This window comes from Chlamydomonas reinhardtii, chromosome 11 (genome assembly GCF_000002595.2).
Source record: "Chlamydomonas reinhardtii strain CC-503 cw92 mt+ chromosome 11, whole genome shotgun sequence".
Lineage (NCBI taxonomy): Eukaryota > Viridiplantae > Chlorophyta > Chlorophyceae > Chlamydomonadales > Chlamydomonadaceae > Chlamydomonas > Chlamydomonas reinhardtii.
Window position 1 is genome coordinate 2,910,911 of NC_057014.1, and position 21,171 is coordinate 2,932,081.

Sequence of the window (21,171 nt, forward strand, 5' to 3'; positions counted from 1 at the left end):
CACCTGACCCATCGCCGCCTGCATGGTAACTGGCCTGGCGTTTGCGCGCCGAGCCAAATGGCCCGGTGGTGGTGTTGCGCGGGGCCATCGGCGGTGGTGCGCCGGGTGCCTCGGGGTTGGGGCTGCGGTCTGCTGCAGATGGATGGGCGGCAGGAGGCTCCGAGCCAGGCCCCCCGTCCCCTGCAGCGCCGGGCGACCGCGCCCCCGGCGACGCGCATGGAGGAGCAGCGGCGCCTTGGTCGGGTGTTGCACTGTCGCTGCCGGGCGCCGGTGGAGAGGCCGTCTCGGCCGCTGCCGGTATGCTTGACTGTAACATCGCCCCCAATGGCTGGTTGGCTGCCTTGTCACGCGTATCAGGCTGACTGCATGGCGCGAGGGCGTCTCGCGCAGCCTGCACCATTGCATTGACATCGTCGATGTTCGTCACGTTGCCGCTGTGGCATGCGGTAACATCCTCTAAAGGCTCCATTATGCTATGATACAATGTCTAGGACGGCTAAGTCATAAGCGACGCGAGGCAACCAACTTAGCAAGGCGTATCAGCGTGCAGTAAGTGCAAATTTCGGTATCCATAAACTGCCTCGTCTATAGATTTTATGACATCAAGATGCAGCGCTCGACTGGGGTTGCCAGTTAACCCAATCTGCAACTTCCCGCCAAGACTCAAGAGTGGTGCATTGTTGCTTGCACGCCCTGCCTTGCATATCGAGTGCATTTGACACACAACTTATATGTAAAATTTCTAATGGATGAATCAGACGCTCCCGATGGGTACCTTCCCGGCACCGTTGCCAAGGCTGACATTGCAGCGGCCCAGCCTGCGCAAGACGCCCTCGCGCCATGCAATCAGCCTCATGAGCAGCTACAGATGGCCGTGAAAGAGCCATGTGGATCAGGAAAGATGTCGCATACGCCTGCCGCGACCACGTCCACGTCAACACCCTGTCCTACCGGCACCGCTGCCCCGCCACGCGCGTCGCCGGGGGCGCGGTCGCCCGGCGCTGCAGGGGACGGAAGGCCTGGCTCAGAGCCTCCTGCCGCCCATCCACCTGCAGCAGACCGCAGCCCCGACCCCGAGGCCGCCGGGGCACCGCCGCCAGCGGCCCCACGCGACCACAGCGCCGGGCCCGAAGCCGTGCCATCTGCCTCGGCGCGCAAACGTCGTCGGACCAGCGACCCCAGCAAGGCTGACGCCGCCGATCACAAGGACAAAGGCCGGCCCGCCAAGCTGCGATGCGCCGCCATCTCGTCTGACGCCAGGCGTGATGTGCCATCAGGCGGACCTTCATCAGGACTTGAAGGCACAGTTGCTGCTGTGAGCCTGGCATGTGGCAGTGCAGGGGAACCACTGGCACAGGTGCGGCCAGGAAAGGGCCGTGGGCGGGGCAGCAGTGGAGGCGGCTGGCAGCCTGTGAACGGTTCAGGGGCGGCGGCAAGGCTGGCGGCAGGGGCGGCAGCAGGCGCGGCGGCGGAGGGGCGGCAGGCGGGCGCCAGCAGCGCGTCAGGCAGCGCTGCTGGGGGCGCTGCAGCTGCAGAGAGGGCGCCTGCAGGCGTGGCAGCCACAGAGGCAGAATTCCGAAGCGATGCAACAGAACCAGGGGCTCCTGCTGCTGCAATCGAGGCGGCGGCAGGGGCGCCGGCACCAGCCAAGGCGGGGGCACCGGCACCAGCCAAGGCAGGGGCACCAGCGTCAGCCAAGGCGGGGGCACCAGCGTCAGCCAAGGCGGGGGCACCGGCGTCAGCCAGGGCAGGGGCACCGGCGTCAGCCAGGGCAGGGGCGCGGGCGTCAGCCAGGGCAGGGGCGCGGGCGGCGGGGCCGCGGCGGGCTGAGGCGCGGGTGCGGCCAGCTGCAGCGGGCGGCAGCGCCGGTGTGGCTGCAGGCACAAGCACTGCTGGTGGCACGCAGGCGACTGCGCCTTCCGCATCAGGTGGCAGCACCACGAGCACGTCCTCATCCGGCGCCACCACCACTACCACTGCCATCACCACTGCAACCGCAACCGCAACCACAACCGCAACCGCCGCCACCCAGGCAACCGCGGCTACGCAGCCGGCCACCCCACACGGGCGGCCCATGCTGCTGGGGCCGCTGCTGGAGCCCGTGCCGGATGGAGAGCGGCTGGACCTGGGGCCGTACCGCATTGGCGAGCGCTTCATCATGAACCCTCAGCTGGGCGAGACCCACGGGCCGCTGCGGGTGCTGCACGTGGGCACCGTGCTGACGGAGAAGGCCATTCTGAAGTGCGTAGGTGGATCAATTGCTTGATTGGAGCCGAGCCGGGATTGATGCCCCGATGCCCTAGGGCCGCAAGCTTCCTTTGCTGCTGTGTGTGCTGTGCATGCCGAGTGCTGCGGCAGCTGTTTAGGCGTGGTGCCCTGGGGGCAGGCGCTGGTCCGTGTGAGATATACATACGCACCGTGCCCACACCCCCGGTCGCGCCCTGCACACGGTACCTGCGCAGGCACGTTCCCCATGACTTCCGGTACAGTGACATGAGCAACCGCTTCATACCGAGCCTGGCCGAGGAGGACACGTGCCTCATGCCGCCGCCACCGCCACAGTCTGGTGGCGGCGAAGAGGCTGCAGCCTACTCCATGCTGCGTGCGGAGTACGACAAGGTGAGACAGTGTCGACAGTGCCAACAACGCATGCAACCACCACTGTGCGTGTGTGTGTGTGTGTGTGTGTGTGTGCGTGTGTGTGTGTGTGCGTGTGTGTGTGTGTGTGTGTGTGCGTGTGCGTGCGTGTGTGTGTGTGTGTGTGTGTGTGTGCGTGTGTGTGTGTGTACGGTATGCCTGAAGTATGCCTGCATGCATGGCCATCCTGCTTTACATGTCTACCTTGCTGCAGCGCGCGTCTGATGAGGTGTTGTTAGCCGCCAACAATGTTCAGCATGGCATGCATGCCGCATGCACATCTGCTTTTTATTACGGTAGTCAACCTGACGCGCTACCGCATCACATGACATTTGATGGCGCTGGCTGCAGGTGGTGACGGTGGTGACCAAGATAACCGGAACGCACAGCCGTAGGGGCGACGCACGCCTGCTGACTCCCCTGGTTGGCGTGGGCTTCATCGAGGTCTGCGGAGTGTGCCCGTGAGTGCGTGTGCGCGCTAGTTGGACACAATACGTGAGACATGGATACCTAGCTGTGGTCCGACGCTTGAGCCGTGTGCTGTTGCTTGGCACCGAGTGAAACGGCTGGTAGTAGTACATATCCATTACTACGGTACTGGCATTGCCATGCGTTTTTGTCATGTGTGCAGGAGCATGCCCACACACGAGGACATCATCCGGGCGGCTCCGGTGTTCCTGGATGTGCTGCGCCGCTACATCAAACGCGTGTCGGACAGGATCGGTGAGAGCTAGCTGGCCATGCATGTGCACGCACGTGTGCAGCCCGTGGGACGTAGCGTGTGTAGGTAGGTGGATCTGTCCCGAGGTACCTGCAGTCCATGCACACACAGTAGCTAAACTGGCTGGCTGGCAGGAGCAGGGTAGCCACCGTGTGGTTGCAGGATGCAAGGCGGTGTAGCTCTAGAGAAGTTGCATGGGAGGTAGGGGCGGCCGAAAGGGATCAGCTCGCTAGCTGCTTGTGTGCGCCCTTATACCACCCAATCTGCGCCCTGATTGTCACTTACATTTTTACAAGCCTAATCTCTGCCACCTGCCACACACTGCTGCTGGCTCCCTCCAGGCTGCAGCTGCGGCAAGTGCGGTGCGCCAGCTGTCATTGAGTTCGACAGCAAGACGCCCGCCGCGGCGCTGCTGTACCTCACCAGCACGACCATCAAGCCCAACCAGACCATCAACACCAGCAAGGTTAAGGTCAGCGAACAGGAGTGCGCTGCCGCAGCTTGATTGTGTGACCTGCCTCTTGTGCGTGCAGCAGTAGGACTGTTGCAACACCGCACATTAAGCCTGAACAGTTCAGGACTCCAGCACAATCATGTATGGAACGAAGGAAGGGGCGCATGCATGCACATGCTTCAGGGTAGACTCGGAAAGGGGAGCTGACACATGGCATACTTGCAATTCTTTGTACCTGCTGGCCGGGTATTATATTCCTAGTTTCTTCCTACCACATACAGCCGCATGATCGCCCTACCTTATGACCGCACCACTAGCTACACAACATGTACGAAGCCGCCGCTGGCCAAGGCGCCGCCACCTACATACATGATAGCATGATACATGATTGCCATGCTAAATAAATGCATGCATGCCACACTTTGCTATCTACACGCCGCCAACCTGCAGTACGGCCTGTGGCCGCGGGAGCAGCTGCCGGCGGCGCTGCGAGACATCCTGCCGACCAGCACGCAGGTGATTAGTGGGTGGGTGGGCTTGCTCAATGGCGCGTCAATGTCAATGTTACGTGCTTGCGCCGCTGCGGTCCTAATTTCATTGGGAACGCAGCGAGCAGACAGACGTTCTGCCTTGAATGCGTTCAAAGTCAATCGGCATTTAGGCCTTGTGACGTCCGCTCCTGCACGCTGCTCCAGATACAACAATACGTACGCTCCCACCGAATGAACGTTCAGGTGTGGGTGCTCACGTCCAGCTCCGGCGCGCTGCCGAGCTCCGACAAGCCCGACCGCAGGAAGCACGTCATTTCTATCGAGGAGCGGAGGGCGCCGTGGCGGGGGCGCGCCGCGAGCTTGGCGCAAGTGCCCTGGCCACGAAACGTGCAGCCCACGTGCGTGCCGGCGACGGCCCAATCCGCTGCCAGCATGGCCGCCATCCCTGCCGCTGGTGGTGGCGCTGGTGGCAGCGCTGCTGGTGCCGCTGGGGCTGGCGGCGCTGTGGAGCGGGAGGTGGCGGCTCCCGCAGCTGGGGCTGCCACGGGCGCGGCGGGCGCGGCAGGCAGCAGCGTGCCTGCGGCAGCGGCAAGCGGCGGTGCAGGCGCCGCTGCACCTGCTGGGCGCGCGAATGCAGGGGCAGCAGAGTCCGCGGCGGCGGCTACCTCGGCCGTGCGCCGGCGGGAGGCCGCAGCCGGTGTGGGCCGCAGCCGTGGAAAGCGCCGGGTTGGGACGGAGGAGGGCGAGGGGGAGGCGGCAGAAGGAGCAGCAGGCGCAACAGCGCCCGGCGGTAGCGGCGGGCAGCGCGAAGGAGCCGCCTCCGAAGGCGCGGCAGCAGCTGCGAAGCCAGCGGCGAGGCAGAAGCGGAAAGCCGCAGCGCCTGCGCGCTTACCCCCTTTTGATGCACGCGAAGACGCGGCTGGTGCGGCTGGAGCAGCTGAGGGAATGAGGGGAGACTCCGGGTCAGGGGGTGACGCCGCGCCACGTGAGACCGCAACAGGGGAGCCGCCATCCACCGCCGCCGCTCGCACACGCAGGCGCACGTCCTCAGCTGCAGGGGAGGTGCAGGCGGCGCAAGCGGCGGCACGTGTCGTCGCAACGGCGCCGGAAGCGGCGGCGGTCGCGGCCGCCGGCACCCTTGTCAAGCAGGAGCACACTTTGCAGCAGCAGCTGCAGCAGCAGCTGCTGCAGCCAACAGGGCCGGCGGCGGCTGCAGCAGCGGCGGAAGAGCAGGGTGGGCCCGGCGCAGCAACTGGCAGCGCTGCACCTGTCGCTGCCCAGCTGCTGGGCCAGCAGGCTTTGTTGCAGGGTGCCGCGGTGGCATCAGATTGCCCGCAGCAAGTGGAGGTGTTTGCGGCTGGGGAGCGAGCGGGTTGGGAGGCTGCCCTTGCAGCCGTGATGGCGGCGGCAGAAGTGGCGGAGGTTGCGTTGGGTGCAGAGCGCGGGAGGCTGGCAGCGGCCGAGTCGGAGCTAGCTGCTGCGGCGGCGGCTGCGCAGCGCGCTGGCGAGACAGCGGCGGCCCAGCGGCAGGTGGTGGCGGCGGCGGCGCAGCCAGAGGTGTCAGGGGCCGGGGGTCAGAGCTGTGCGTCAGCTGCTCTGCACGCACTGCAGGCGGCGCGGACAGCTTGTGATGCCGCAGCGTCGGAGGCGGCTGCGCGGGAGCAGGCTGCAAGGGAGGCAGTGGCGGAGGCACGTGCGGCCGTGGAGAGTGCGCGCGGCAAGGCCGCTGGGCTGGCGGCTAGTGCCGCTGCCCTCCGGCCGCTTACTTCGGGCGCGGGGGTTACAGGCATAGATGCGGATGGGGTGGCGGAGGGCGCCGCGGCGCCTGATCAGCGGGGGGGCCCGGGGCCGGCTGGTGCGGGGGCCGGGGCGGTGGCTGTTGTGGCGTCTGCGGCTGATGTGGTTGATCTGACTGATGACTGATGGCTTGCATAGATTTCATCTGTGTCATGATGCTAAGCGCTTGCGGAACACACACGTTATTGGTAGTTGCATCTCGTGTTTGTCTTTACGCAGATGGTTGCATTGAGGTTCTCCCCATGATCGTGTCGTGTGCTCAAGGGTGTGGCGCAGTATTGGCAGGGGAGGCTTTTCATGCTCATGGCTTTTGAGTGATTACCGCACCGTTCATGCCGTTCATGTTTTTTTGTTGACTGCAGCGTTACCGGCTTACCGCCCGCACCCCGCCACTGTGCGCAACACTTCCAATCATCTTGGAACCCTACGAAGTCTGCAGGCGGATGGGTGACAGGAGGCTCCGAGCCAGGCCCCGCGTCCCCTGAAGCGCCGGGCGACAACGCATCCGGTGACGCGCGTGGAGGAGCAGCGGTGCCGGTAGGACAGGGTGTTGATGTGGACGCGGTCGCGGTAGGCGTATGCGACATCTTTCCTGATCCACATGGCTCTTTCAAGGCCACCTGCAGCTGCTTATGAGGCTGATTGCACGGCGCGAGGGCGTCTCGCGAAGGCTGGACCGCTGCAATGTCAGCCTTGGCCCCGCCCCGCTGCCGGGAAGGCATCCGTCGGGAGCGCCCATCGACATGCATAAATATGAAGTGTGTGTTGAACACACGCGACATGCAAGGCAGTGCGTGCAAGCAACAATGCACCACCTTGGCGGGAAGTTGCAGATCGGGTTAACTGGCGACCCGAGTTGAGCGCTGCATCTTGATATCATAAACTCTATTGACGAGACAGTTTATGAATACCGAAATTTGCACTTACTGCACGCTGATACGCCTTGCTAAGTTGGTTGGCTTGCGTCGCCTATGACTTAGCCGTCATCGATAGCGTATCACAGCATAATGGAACCCTTAGAGGATGTTACCGCATGCCCCAGCGGCAACGTGACGAACATCGACGATGTCAATGCAATGGTGCAGGCTGCGCGAGACGCCCTCGCGCCGTGCAGTCAGCCTAATACGTGTTACAAGGCAGCTAACCAGTCATTGGGGGCGATGTTACAGTCAAGCATAGTAACAGCGGCCGCGACGGCCTCTCCACCGGCGTTTGGCAGCGACAGTGCAACACCCGACCAAGGCACCGCTGCTCCTCCACGCGCGTCACCGGATGCGTTGTCGCCCGGCGCTTCGGATCCTCCTGCTGCCCTTTCTCCCGACAGCTCCGACCCCGAGGCAGCCGAGGCACCGCCACCGGCCTTACACGGCAACACTGCACCGGCTGCTACCTCGGCGCGCAAGCGCCAGGCCAACAGCTCCCATACCGGCGGCGACGGAGCAGGTGCGGAGCCCAGCCCATCGTGCGATGCAGCCAGTAAAGGGCGGGACCCCAAGCGGCGTCATGAAGCCGACTCGCTAGCGGGCAGCAGCAGCAGACGTGCCAACGCAGCAGCCTCTGAGGCCGCCGCTCGTCCGCTGCGGGCGCCCGCGGCTGCGACTGCTGCTGTTACTCCTGTTGAAGAGCACGCCGCGGCTGCGGGCGGGGCGGTCGCGGCGATTGTGCCGCAGCAGGAAACGACGCTGGTAGCAACAAGGCCTCCAGCCATGCGGGCCGGAGGCTCTGCAGGAGGGTGGCAGCGTTTGGGCCCGGCAGGAACTGTGGCGGCGCCGCCGATGGCAGGGGCAGCTGCAGCAGCTACAGCAGCAGCAGCAGCAGCAGCAGCAGCAGCTACTGAGGTGGCGGCTGCAGGAGAGCAGAAGGCTGGGGTGCTTGCTGCGGCGGCACCAGGCAGCGGCGGGGTCACACAGCTGGAGCCGCTGAAGGCGGCTGGCCCGGTTGCCAAGCCGGCGGCGGGTGTGGCGGCGGCGGCGGCTGCAGCGCCGGCAGCGAGTGTAGCGGCGGCGACGGTGGATGCGACAGCGGTGGATGGGACAGCGGCGGCGGCGGCGGGTGTGGTGGCGGCGGCGGTGGCGGTGGAGGAGAAGGCGGCAATGGAGGAGCAAGCGGCGATGGACGAGCAGGCGGCGGCGGAGGAGGAGGAGGCGGCGGTGCAGGAGCACACGCAGCCGCCATCACCAACAGCATCTGCGGGGTCGCGGCGGCTGGCGCAGCAGCCGGTGGAGCATGGCGGCTCGCATCAGCAGTCGCGGCTGCCAGGCGCCGGCGGCGGCGGCAGCAGGGCCACAGGGGCTCGGGCGCAGCAGCCAGCAGCGGCAGGGGCAGCAGCAGGGGCGGCAGCAGCGGCAGGGGCGGCAGCAGCGGCACAGGCGGCAGCAGGGGCGGCACAGGCGGCAGGGGCAGAAGGGGCTCCTTGTCCGGATACGGCTGCTGATGCGGATGCGGATGCGGATGCGGATGCGGATACGGCTGCGGATGCGGATGCTGAAGGCGATCCGGCCGCCGGCGGCGCAGGGGCTCCCACAGCAGCAGGGGCTCCCACAGCAGCAGGGGCTCCCACAGCAGCAGGGGCTCCCACAGCAGGGGCTCCCACAGCAGCAGGGGCTCCGACCGAGCCTCAGCTCGCGGGCCCGGATGTGCAGGTGCCCGCGGGTGTGCGGCGGGACCTGGGGCCGTGGCGCGTGGGGGGCAGGTTCGTGATGCACCCGCAGCTGGGGGCGGGGCCGCAGCTGGTAGTGCTGGTCGGCACAGTGCTGCGGGAGGGGGCGATCGCACAGTGAGTGTGTGTGTGTGTGTGTGTGTGTGTGTGTGTGTGTGTGTGTGTGTGTGTGTGTGTGTGTGTGTGTGTGTGTGTGTGTGTGTGTGTGTGTGTGTGTGTGTGTGTGTGTGTGTGTGTGTGTGTGTGTGTGTGTGTGTGTGTGTGTGTGTGTGTGTGTGTGTGTGTGTGTGTGTGTGTGTGTGTGTGGGAGGGAGGGGGCATTAGTGTGGGTGTATGTGTGGGTGTTTGTCATACCGTATGTTAGGCACGCTTCAGCAGGAAAGAAGGTGTGTGGGTGTGATGGGCGATTGTGCCCTGCCGCGGGCCGCAAAGCAATATGCAGCATGCGCACTGCGCGCAGAGCCCTGCCGCTCCCTGTGCATGCGCGCGGCTGCGTTTGTGTGCGGGCACTGTGCCACACAGCATCTGCATGCATGCTCCCACTCCTGTACGTAATGGTTGTGCTGCTTCAACCCCGCCCTGCCTGTTTCCAACACCACTTTTAATAACCTCAACCGCCCTCCAAACGCTCACGTATGTGTTGGTTTCATCTGCCGCCTACCTGATTAACTGCTGCATTATTTCCTACTACACAAACCTACCTGCAGGGGTGGTGTCCTGGGCAGGCGGTATGGACACCACTGCAACCACTTCTTCCGCATCCTGGCGGACCCACAAGGCCGCCTGAGGCCGCCGGGCTGCGCATCGTACGACCGGGTAGATGCGCGCGTCGCATGTATGCATGTGGCGGCTCCAATCGCAGCAGCGGTGCCGCCGATTATTGCGCAGTAGATAGATAGCCCTGCCCTATATCTTCGGCATGAGCTCACTTTCTGCGCTGTGAGGGAAGGAACCGACTGTAACCGTCCCGGGCTTTGTGTATGCATGTACGGTCTTGCCACGAATAATGTTTGCGTCGCGAAGGTCGTGTGGCTCGCTCGTTGTTTGTGTCGCAGGCGGTGGCTGCGAGGTGCTCGCAGGCGTTGACGGAGGCGGCCGGCGTGGGGTTTGTCGAGATGTGCGGAGTCATGAGGTAAGCACTGCTGCTGAGTAGCAGTGCTGCTGCGGGGGCGCGCGGGGACTCCAGCTAGCCATGCATGGATGCCGCCACGATGCAGGTACGGCACATGGCAGGACGAATGGCACCATCACGCACGTTACGGCGCGGCGCAGTGCATGTGGCACACCCGCCAAATGACGCGGATAATGCACACGTATTGTCATACATCCCAGCTGCCCAACCCCTGCGATAGCCTAAGTTAACACCACCTACCTCCGAAAGCTGCCGTACTGTATGCCGTGATATTGGCTCACTCAACTGTGCTATCTGAGGCTGTGTTGCCGCTCCCGGGTGTATCGCGCAGTGCGAAGCCCACGGGCGCGGATCTCAAGAAAGCGGCGCCCGAGCTCGTAACCGCACTTCGTGTCGACATTGCGAATAAGTCTGCCGGCATTGACGGTGCGTGGGGGCGATGAGCTGCTGTCGGGAAGGGGAGGGCTGTCGTGAGAGCTTGTACTACGCAATGCACAGCGGAATAAGTGGTGAGGTTGTTTACCGTGCCAAGGTTTCTTGCGTCGCGGCCGCAAGCTTCACTGCCGCCGTAACCACAGTTTTATCTGCTCCCGCGTGCGGCATGAACAGGGTGCAGCTGCGGCAAGTGCGGCGCCCCCGCGTTCATTTGCTTTGACGGCAAGATAACCGCCACCGCATTCCACAACGCGCTTACGGGTGCCGACGACAGAATCGACGTGGGTATGCGCGTGTATGTGTGTATGTGTGCGCGTGCACATGCGCGTGCGCGTGTGCGTGCATGGGGGGGGGCGCACATAGCACGCACGTAAGTACGTACGCGGCGTGACCGCTCATACATCCTCCTGCCGGAGCCGAGCGAAGCCTGTACCGTATGTGTGAGGTGCGGCTCTCTCCACGCACGAGTGAATCCATCTTGGCTAACCTTACTTCTAAACCTTGTCACGTGCGGCCTGCAGTACGGGCGGTGGCCTCGGGAGGCGCTACCGGAGGCGCTGCGGGCCATTCTGCCGCCCAGCACGCAGGTGTGTGTGTATGTGAGTGTGTGTGTGTGTGTGTGTGTGTGTGTGTGTGTGTGCGTGTGCGTGTGCGTGTGCGTGTGCGTGTGTGTGTGCGTGTGTGTGTGTGTGTGTGTGTGTGTGTGGCTGCTGGTCGGGGTGGTCGGGTCTTGGAGTCGTGGGGTCGTGGCCGGTACACACCGGCGGCGGTACAAGGGCGCAGGGGGTGTCGTACTGGTGTTTGTGATACGTTGGATGCGGCGGAGGTGTGGTTTATTGGCACTACTTTCCCACAGGGGTAAGACCCATCGCAGCGGGCCCAAGGGCTTACTGCACACACTTAATCTGCTTGAACTGATCGGCACTTGACATCATGCACACCCAAACCCTTGCGGCCCCCCGGCGTGGCTGCTGCATGGGCCGGCTGCTGCCGGCCTGTTCCGCCCGTCCATCGTCCAGGTGTGGGTGCTGTCCCCCACATCCAACGGGCAGCAGACAAATGAGCAGCGCTACGAGACGTGGCGGGCACTTGCAGCGGAGGCGCGAGCACTGCCCTGGCCGCGCCAGCCAGGACCCTGCCCAGGGCCCGCTGCGGGCGCGGGCGCCGTGGCCGCTGCGGGCGGGGGCGCTGGTGCGGGTGCGGGCGCGGCGGCCGCGGGTGCGGCGGGCGCGGGTGCGGGCGCGGGTGCGGCGGGCGCGGGTGCGGGCGCAAGCACGAGTGGCGGCGCGGGCACAGCAACTGGCGGGGCGGGCACGAGCGGGGCCGCGGGAGCCGTCACAGCCCCCCATGCCACTGCTGGACCCGCAGGGGCGGCAGCGGCGGTGTCAGGCGGTGGGGTGGGAGGGCTGGCGGCGGACGCAGCTGTGCACGCGACTGCAGCGGGCGGAAGCTCAGGGGGCGTTGCTGTTGGCGGGAGCGCTCAGGGGCCGGGCGGCAGCGGCAGTGGCGGTGGCGTTGGGGGTGGCAATGCCACTGGTGAGCAGGACACAAGCATTCAGGCGTGGGAGCGCAGACGCCGGGTCCAGAAGCAGAAACGCAAGGCCGCCAGGGTCGCTGCGGCAGCAGCAGCGGAGGCAACGGAGGCCGCGGCAGCGGAGGCAGCGGTAGCGGATCTAGCACCGCAAGCAGCAGCAGCGGAGACAGCGGTAGCGGGGACAGCAGCAGCTGAGGCAGAGGCACCGGAGCAGCGGCAGTGGAGGCAACGCCGCAAGCAGCAGCGGCGGAGGCAAGAGAGGGAGAGCCGGCTGCAGCCGGGCCGGCCGAAGTGGCGGAGCCGGCGCCGAAGCGGCGGCGGAGGAAGGCGGGGCTTCAACCGGCCGAAGATGCAATGCCAAGCGCAGCGGCCGTTGCCACTGCAGCGGCAGGCGAAGCTGCTAGAGAATTGAGTACAGGGGCTGGGGCGGCAGCGGAGGGAACGGCGGCGGCGGCGGCGGCGGCTGGAATTGTGCCTGCTGCCGCGCACGCGCAAGCGCAAGAGCCGGGGCGGCGGCCAGAGGCCGAGGGGGCGCCTCATCAGGGCCGGAAAAGGCGGGGGCAAAAGGCAGCGGCAGCGGCGGACGGGGCGGGGGGCGGCTCAGTGGCAGCGACTGCTGGGGGTCCTAGTTCCGGGCCCGTTGACACCACCGCCGCGGCACAAGCGCTGGGCTCACAGTCGCAGTCGCGGGCGCTGGTTGTTGCTGCTGGTGACGAGCGGTCCGCTCCTGATGCGCACGCGCTGACAGCGGATGACATGGCGGCTCGGCTGGCGGCCGCCGCGGCTGAGATGCAGGCCGCAGCGGCGGAGCTGCGTGAAGCCACGTCGGAAGCGGTGGCGGTGTCGGACGAGGCAGTGGCGGTATCTGAGGCGGTGGCGGCGGCCAGGCAGGCGACGGCGCAGGAGCTGCGCGCGACGGAGGCGGTTGGGCGCATGCGCATGCCTCCTCCGGGCGTGGCGGAGGCGGCGGCGCGCGCGGTGCGGGAGGCGCAGGCAAGGCAGGCGGCCCTGGAGGCGGCGGCGGCGGAGGCATCTGACAAGCTGCATGCAGCGCAGGCAAGGACAAGGGAAGCCCAGTCGCGTGCGACCGCACTAATGCAGTTGAGAGGGCTGATGCCGGGCCCTGCGCCGCTTGGCACCACCGCACAATCGCCGCAGCAGCTGCTACTGCGGCTGCAGCAGGCAGGGCCCGCCGCCTCTGCGCCTGCGACTGCGGCGGCTGCTGCCGCCGCTGGCGCAGCGGCGGCGGGCACAGCGGCTGACACGGCGGCGGCCTCTCGGCTGCGTCCTCCTGAGGGCGGCGCAGCGGGAGGCGGGCTTGCCGGCACTGCGGCGTCCGCGCCAGGAACTGCGACAGCGAAAGCGCAGGAGGGGCAGCCGAAGCAGGGGAGGCACAAGCGGGGCAGGGCAGACGCCTTTGCTGCCGCGGCGGGGGCGGTTGCTGCGGACGATGCGGCGGCCATCGACCTCACGGATGAATGATCTGGGCTATGGGCGGATCAAACAACAAGTCAAGAATAGGAATGAATGTTGGAAATGCTAGGAACACAATCAGGATGGCGGGGATGGACACGCTTTGGATGGGGCTGATGTATGGCTGGAGAGGAGATGCATGCAGTGCGGCGGCTGACTGCGGCGTTGACGTTGTGCGCTGCGGGTGCCCAGTAGCCACGAAACGGCGAGACGTTACCGGTATTGGTGCGGGATGGGTGGCGTGGGTGATGCGTGTGTGATGGGACAGTGTTAAGGCAGGTTGGTGAAGTCAGGGTGGCGTGGGTGATGCGAGTGAGCGTGCACGCGCGTTGGTGGATGCGTGGGTGGATGGATGCATACAGCGGTGGACGATGCAGCCCGCTCCTCAATGTGGCGGCTAGGGGCTCCGCTGCGTCTGTCTGCACAGCTTGGTTTCACACATGCATCATAAGCCATGGCCACCTCGTGTACGCGGTCCTCACCATAAGGCGCAGGAACGCCGTACAAGGATTTGATGACGAGCTGCGGCTACCCTTAAGAGTATGTGGGACTTACGCGCCCTTTGGCCTTCCTCCCACACCATAACACCCGCCGGCGTCTCCAATCCAACATGTAGTTCCGTACGGAGGTGTGCAATGTTTGGCGCCGTCGCCGCAAATACATTCTTTGGTACCTCCGAGCATGCTTGCCAAACAACAGGGTGGCTGGGTGGGTGGCACAGGTGGGTGGGGAAACAAACAAATGGAGAACCGTGACTGGCCACTCAGCGAGTGCTCGTGCGTGCAAGCGTCGGACAACCGAGTTATTGAGGTACTGTGCGCAGCCACACAAAAGACTGCCACTGCCCAGGAGGCCGGGACCAACCCAGCGTTGCAGCTATTAGCCCTGATTAGCCTTTCACCACTCACCAGACCGCACTGTACGATCCCAAATCAGGGCGGGTCAGCGGCCGTTCAGGAACCTCACGCCTGCTACTTACCAAGCTGAGCTCCCCTTCGGCGCGGAAAAACGTCTAGGGAGCTAGGTCCCTAGAGCTTGACTACGGGCTCCGAACCTCCCCACACGCCTTCCCACGCATGCATTAGGCCCTTGCGTACGGTATTGGGGTCAGCTGGGGTGTCCCTTCTTGCAATGTCGCATCCATATGGTGATCATGGTGGTTGGTTATGGATCTTTGGTAAGATGCCAAAGGCACGGGGAAGCCATTGGCTTTCAAAGACGAAGCACGGGAGTTCCGGCGTGGATCAGGGCGCGGATCGGGGTGCGCACTTGATCCGTCCAGTTTTTGGCCAATGGCCACCCTCTACAGGATGTATAGATAAAATTTTATGACCTTCTGTTGATAGGTAAAAGGCATATTGATTATCAGGCTATGTAGCTGTCGGTCACGGAAATGCCGCCTCGGCGTAGACAACCTGCGGCTGGAGCGCGAGCTGCCAATGCAAACACACGTTCTACAGGAACGGCTGAGGCTTTGTTACAGCAACTACTGGAATGTCCACTCGCGCAACACGCCGACGCTCTTCTCTCGCGAACTGAGTGCTTTGCACTGTGCGACCTGCTAGATGGGCTTTCCGGCAAGGCAGTACTCGAACATGTTCTGCCCAAAAAGGAATTTATTCAGTCGCTGGCGCGGATCTGGGTGCGAGTGCTTCGTGGAGCCGCGGTTGCATCGCTGGTGAGGGCGGGACCTGGCAGACACATCAAAAACTAGGCTTAGGAATAGTCCTCACTAAGCGTAGCGTAGATGCAATGTGTGGCCAACTTCATCGTTGTGGCCAGGGCGGGGTACGCCTTCCATGAGCGAGGTACGCCTTCCACCGCGAGGTACGCCTTCCATGCAAGGATGTTGACACACATCGCCCCCCCCCCCCCAACAACATACCCACGATGCAAACCCCCTGACGCATGCTCCCCGCTGCATGGCCCTTACCCACGCAAAGCCAGCTGAGGCCGCCGCGGAGCCCGCCGCTGCCAGGCACGCGCACGTGGCCCATCTGGACCAACACGCCAAGCTGCTGCGGCACACGCAAGCAGCCCTCGACGCCCTCATCGCTCTACAGCCAGAACCCGACCGACCCGACCTGCTGCAGGCGCGGGTGGCCGCCGACACGCTCGCGCTCGCATCGCAACGCTGTGCCGAGCAGACGCCGCGGCTGCTGGCGCTGCGGCAGCGGAACGCGTGCATTGTTAAGGCGCTTGAGGCCTCACATGAACAGCGCGCGGACCGGGCGCGCACGCAACCGGCCGTACTGAGCCTGCCCACTTCTGAATGGAGCACTATGTTGCTTGAGTCTGCTCGTCTGGCCGTTCGTCTTGTCGCGGAGCAAGACGGTCAGCCGCCGGAGTTGGTCATGCAGGCGGTCACGGAGGCATATATTGCCGCCTGCTCGGGCCTGCCCCTCGCCGAGCTCAACTCGCCGCACGGCCTCCTCACGAGCTTGCAGCCGGTCGTGCAGTCGGTGTCACGGGTGGTCTTGCGCGCCACCCCCGCGTCCTGGCTTGCCCTGCCCGCGCCCATGACGCGCGGTGTGCTGGCGGCGGCGGCCGACCTACAGCGGACGGCGGTGCTTGAGCACACAGCGGCGTTCGCTGTGGCGGTGGACTCGGCAATGGTGTTGCACCCAGACATCATCCGCGCGCGACGCACTGAGCTGGTCTTGGCACAGGTCTTGTCGTTGCTGCAGGCCACAGCCCGTCTGGAGGAGATTGTCAGTCATGGCTTCAAAAGCGTCAGCGCCGGCAGTAGCACCTCCGGCGCCGGCGCTGGCAGTAGCAGCAGCGATGGTGGCGACGACAACTACGAGCGGGCCTTCGCGGGCCCACTGGGGGCGGCGTCGGGGGCTTTGGTGAACCTGCGCGCCGCCTGCTGCGGCCCCGCCGTGACGTACCTCGTACTGGCGGCCGGCGTTACGGCTCTGGCGGAGTTAGATGGCGGGTCAGTGTACGGCATGAGTCAGCAGCAGGTGCGCTTCATGCGCATCGGGGTCTGCCTGAGCCTGGCGAAGGCGGGCACGCGCCATGTTGGCGGCGAGGAGGCGGCCGCGAAGGGGCGGGGGGATGCCGACAGCGCGGAAGTCACGCTGCCGTTCGGGCTGCAAGGTCACTTGCAGCTGCTGCTGCTGTGGCTGGAGGCGGCTGGCGTGTATGCCGCAACCGCAGGTGTGAATGCGGCTGAGGGCGGCGCAGACGGACTTAAGGCGGCCGGTGGCGAGGCCGTAGGGCGGGAGGCAGGCAGCAGCGGCAGTTGCAATGACAATGTCGGGCATGACACTGCCTCAGCAGCAGCAGCAGCAGCAGCAGCAGCAGCAGCAGCAGCAGCAGCAGCAGCAGCCGCGGCCGCTGCCACCGTGTCAGACGCATCCGCGGGTGTGAGCATGTCTGGCGATGGGGCCGGGGGCGGCGGCAAGGGCGGGGCCGGCTCCCCTCTCTCGTCTGGAGCGGGCGGCGGCGAGGCAGGTGGCAGCGCCGCCGGTCGGCGAGGCCGCGGCGACCTGACAGAACCGCCAACAGGGTCGGGGCCGGCGGCGCCGGGACCGCCGAGGTCCGGGTCACGGGGTCAGGGCCTGCTGCCAGGGCGGCGGAAGGCGCTCGAGCTTGCGCTGCGGTTGGCGGGCGTGGCGCTGACGTCAGCACGTGCGTGGCTGGGCGACGCAACCGGCACCGGCGCTGCTGGTGCCGCGGCGGGCGGGGGCGGCGGAGGCGCCAGCAGCAGCAGCGGTGCCGGCAGCGCGGCCGCATCGGCGCGGGCAGCAGCGGCGTCAGCCACCGCGCTGAACGGAGAGCCGGTGCTGCGGTGCGGCCTGCAGGTGCACCAGGCGGCTCCGCTGGCGGTGGCGGCGTTGCGGCTGTCCGGGTGGCTCTCGCCGCGGGACCAGTGGCCGCCTGCGGCTGCGCCCGATGCCGCCGCCGGCAGCCACGGCCGGGGCGCGGGCGTGCCGGAGTCTGGGAGGTCAGCAGCAGCAGCAGCAGCTTCAGCAGCAGCCGCAGCAGCAGGTTCAGCAGCAGCAGCAGCAGCAGCAGCAGCAGCAGGTTCAGCAGCAGCAGCAGCAGCAACAGCAGCAGCAGCAGCAGCAGCGCCTGCGCCTGCGCCTTCCGCGGCGGCCGTGGCTGCGGAGCTGGCGCACTGGCGACACGTGGCCGCCGCATGCAGCGCCGTGATGGACCTGTTGGACCTGCGGTGGGAGCGCCGTGACGCCGCCGCCGCCGCCGCCGCCGCTGGCCCGTCCGCCTCAGCTGTTAGGCGGCGGGCTGCGGGCGGTGCTGGAGCCGGCAAGGGCAGGGGCGGCGACGGGGGTGGGGGTGGGGCTGGCGATGACGAGGATGGCGGTTACACGGGTGACATGCGGGTGCTGGCCGACATGGTGACCGTGTTGAGCGTGCCTGTGGAGGCGCCGCACGGGCAGGACGGCGTCACGGTGCCGGCGCTGGTGGTGCGGGGCGGCCGCATCCAGCCCGACCCAGGTGCGTGCGTGTGTGGGAGTGGCGTGGCGTGGTGTTTGCTTGGGCGTTATATTCATGGTTTGTGCTGGGGGGGGGGGCGGGGTTGTATGTGTGAGCTGGCGCGTGCTTGCAACATGCCAAGGTGTTGGGGACGGGTACCACACAGCGAGTGCGGGCGGGACACTTGCAGCTGATTATTGCGACGGGCGCGTGTGGGCTGCACTCCCCGGGATGCAATGCCATGCCGTGGCGTTGAACGTGTACATGTGTGTGTGTGTGTGTGTGTGTGTGTGTGTGTGTGTGTGTGTGTGTGTGTGTGTGTGTGTGTGTGTGTGTGTGTGTGTGTGCGTTAAAAACGCAATGAAAGCCCGCCCAATGACGCGGAGTTACTCACCGACGTGACCACCGTGTGTGTGTATGTGTATGTGTTTCTGCGTGTGTTTGTACCGTATGTGTCCCTCGCAGCAATCCCGCTGCCCCGTGGGCTGCCGCTGCGCTGCGCGCTCGATGCTGGCATGCTTCCCGCTCTGGAGCGGCTGCTGCGGCGGGCGGGCAGCAAGACGACCTCACCGCACGCGGCCGTGGTGGCGGGGATGGCAGCGGGCGGCCTGCTCGGGAGCTGGCTGCAGCTCGCCATCAGCACCGGCGGCGGCAGTAGCTTGGGAGCGGGCGGTGTCGGGTTGCGGCAGGCGGCGGCGCTGGTGGTGACCTACGGCAAGCTGCTTCGCCGCGCCGCCGCGCCCATGCTCGCCTTCATCGACTCGTGCTGTCGCATGGAGATCGATGAGGCCAGGGCTGCTCTTAGGTCCGCGGTGGCGACAGGCCTCGTCACGCGGGACCCGAACACGGGCGGCGGCCTGGTTTTGTACGCACAGCACTTGGCAGCTACAGCTGCGAAGCTGCTGCGGCCATGGGCTGACAGCCTCATCCCAGAGCGTGCCGCGGGTGTCGGCAGCCTGCTGCGGTGGCCGCAGCAGCAACAGCAGGTGGACGGAGCGGCAGGGTCGCAGCAGCAGCAGCAGCAACAGCAGCAGGCGTCGGCGGCGCTGCTGGCGCTGGCGGCGCGGCACTGGTACCCCACGCTGGCGGCGCTGGGGCGGCGTTACTGGTTCGTGTCGCTCGCGGTGTTCCTGGACGAGGTGGCCCTGGATCAGCAAGACACACGGTTTCGCAACGCGTGGCTGCAATTGGGTGACAACTACCTCAAGCTCAAAGACAAGCTGGGAACGGGCGTGGTGGAGGCCGCACGCGCGTTCCGACACGCTTTCGCACCGGCCGCAGACTTCCTATTCGTGTACGGCCCCGCCCTGGACCTGCTACTGCCTCCCTCCGCCCGTGCCTCCGCCGCCATTGCCGCCTCGCCCGCTGCCAGCACCGCCGGCAGGTGGCAGCAGGCCGGCGGCGGCGGCGGCGGCGGCGACCCGGCGCCGGCGTCGCTGATATGGTACCTGCAGTCCTGCGACCTGTACACGTGGACGGACGGTACCCCTCCGCCCGGCAGCGGCGGCAACCGCACGGATAACGTGGTTGAGGTGACGCGGGAGCTCTGGCACACCTACTTAATCATTTCGGACGGCGGCGGCGCTGGCGAGCGGGCGGGCTGGGTGCGGCGCGGCGCGTGGTCGGACGGCGGCTGGCTGGCCTTGTATTCGCCGGTGGATGCGGTGGATGTTGTGGGATGCCACGTGGTCTACCTCGCCACCACCTCAGGGGTGCGTGACGTGCCGTGTGTGCTCGGGTGCCGCTTTGTGCTCGGGACCTCGGGTCCACCAGATTGCGTGCCTGTTTGGCATGGGTCGTGCATGCGTGTACGGTACGGCCTTACGGGCCATGCAGCCTCACGCACCCGCCGCCTCGACCGCGCTGCAGAATGGTCCACAGGCCGGCGTACTTGCCCGGGACGTGCCTAGACCAAAAGAGCCACCATCGCCGGCCACACATCCTGACACATACACGCATGCCCATGTCAGCTGCATCCATCGACCCATGCACGCTCGCAGAACAACTCCACCGCCGCGCCCTACGCCACCTCGCCACGCCTCCTCCCCGCCGCCGTCCAGCTGCACCCGCGCGCCGCCAGTGTCGTCATTGCAGTCACCGCCTCCACCCTGGCCTGTGTCCCGGCGGCCTATCCCCTGCCCGCCGCCGGCGAGCTGCACGCCCGGGGCCCTCTGCAGGGCGTTGGCGTATCTGCCAGTGCCTGCTGGCGGCCGGAGTGGCTGCGAGCGCGGGCCAGCGCAATCGAGACGGCTGCGGCGGGCGAGGAGGCGGTGCGGCAGCGCCGCCTGCAGGCCAAGCAGGGCCAGGGGAAGCAGCAGGGCAAGGGCAAGCAGGGCCAGGGCAAGGCGGAGGGCGCAGGGGCCAGTGGCGAGGGGGCGGCCGACGAGGCAAAGGCGGAGCGGCTGTGTGGGCTGGTCGGCAGCCTGCGGCACGCGGCGGACCTGGTGGAGTCGCTGCTGCAGCAGTTGCCGCCGGCTGGAGGGCTGGAGCTGATGCAGCTGGTGATGACGAAGCAGCAGGACGAGCTGGAGTGGTGGCAGCGGCAGCAGGAGCGGCGGGAGGACCCGGCGAGCAAGCGCCGCAAGTGCGGGCAGCAGGCCCCGGAGGCGGAGCCACAGGGACGCGGCGGCGGCGGCAGCGCGGCGGCTGCGGGCGTTGCAGGGGTTGCGGCTGAGGTCGAGGCTGACGGTAGGGGTGAGGGGGAGGCGCCGCCGCTGCTGGGTGTCGTAGTGTGGCGCCGCGTGTGTGCGGCGGCGCAGGACGCGACACGCGCGCTGCAGACGTTCGAGGCCAGCTGCGGCAGTAGCGGCAGTAGCAGCAGCAGTAATGCGGGAAGCAGCAGTGCCGGCAGTAGCAGTAGCAGTTGCGGCTGGCTGCGCACCTGCTCCTACCCCGGCTGCGAGAGCCTGGCGGGCGACAGCGAGCAGGGGCAGGCGCTCAAAGGCTGCGGCGGCTGCGGTGGTGCGGTGTCGTATTGCTGCCGGGAGTGCCAGGTGGCGGATTGGAAGGCGGGGCACAAGGCGGCGTGTGCAGGGCTGGCGGCGGCACGCGGCAAGTAGCGGGGCGGAGGGTGCGGTGCACGGGCGGTAGGGGCGTACTGAAGGCTCAGTGATGGTGTGTACTACCGTGATTGTGCGCACTACTTACACAAGCGATCGGCTCTTAGCATGTGGGGTCGCTTGGCATCTATATTAGGAAGAACTAATCAGATCTGCTGCGGTGCGTGACTGCGGTCGTTCAGCGACTGCGCCTACCGGTTGCATGTCATGTTTGGCTAGGTCAAGCCAGGGCAGCCCCCGCTCCAGTGCTCGTATCTTCCTTCGTTCGGAACATAATACGCCCCAAAACGCCGATCTTGGCTTGAACTTTCGGCCATGATACACGGGAATTTGGGG

The 21,171-nt window shown here is 66.2% G+C and overlaps 3 protein-coding genes across 4 annotated transcripts; all 3 read left to right on the forward strand.

Annotated features, from left to right (window-relative positions):
* The first annotated feature begins 494 nt into the window (after positions 1-494).
* On the forward strand, positions 495-6,956 carry CHLRE_11g478000v5 (uncharacterized protein). The gene is made up of 7 exons (XM_043067665.1): positions 495-2,241; positions 2,463-2,619; positions 2,989-3,098; positions 3,269-3,360; positions 3,700-3,830; positions 4,263-4,328; positions 4,547-6,956. The coding sequence occupies exons 1-7, from the start codon at positions 902-904 to the stop codon at positions 6,224-6,226; spliced, it is 3,576 nt and encodes a 1,191-aa protein (XP_042919670.1). The 5' UTR covers positions 495-901; the 3' UTR covers positions 6,227-6,956.
* A 58-nt stretch (positions 6,957-7,014) lies between these two features.
* On the forward strand, positions 7,015-14,006 carry CHLRE_11g478025v5 (uncharacterized protein). Its single transcript, XM_043067666.1, has 9 exons — positions 7,015-8,876; positions 9,467-9,575; positions 9,815-9,891; positions 10,223-10,317; positions 10,501-10,607; positions 10,848-10,913; positions 11,346-11,586; positions 11,695-12,187; positions 12,415-14,006. The coding sequence occupies exons 1-9, from the start codon at positions 7,261-7,263 to the stop codon at positions 13,340-13,342; spliced, it is 3,732 nt and encodes a 1,243-aa protein (XP_042919671.1). The 5' UTR covers positions 7,015-7,260; the 3' UTR covers positions 13,343-14,006.
* A 688-nt stretch (positions 14,007-14,694) lies between these two features.
* CHLRE_11g478050v5 (uncharacterized protein) lies at positions 14,695-21,166 on the forward strand. 2 transcript variants are annotated; one of them, XM_043067667.1, is made up of 4 exons: positions 14,695-15,141; positions 15,281-17,797; positions 18,242-19,488; positions 19,777-21,166. In XM_043067667.1, exons 1-4 carry the CDS (start codon positions 15,081-15,083, stop codon positions 20,833-20,835), a joined length of 4,884 nt encoding a protein of 1,627 aa, XP_042919673.1. In that variant the 5' UTR covers positions 14,695-15,080; the 3' UTR covers positions 20,836-21,166. The 2 variants fall into 2 exon arrangements, with proteins under 2 accessions (XP_042919673.1, XP_042919672.1); XM_043067668.1 differs by having other exon boundaries at positions 14,695-15,011; positions 15,277-17,797.
* Positions 21,167-21,171: the final 5 nt, after the last annotated feature.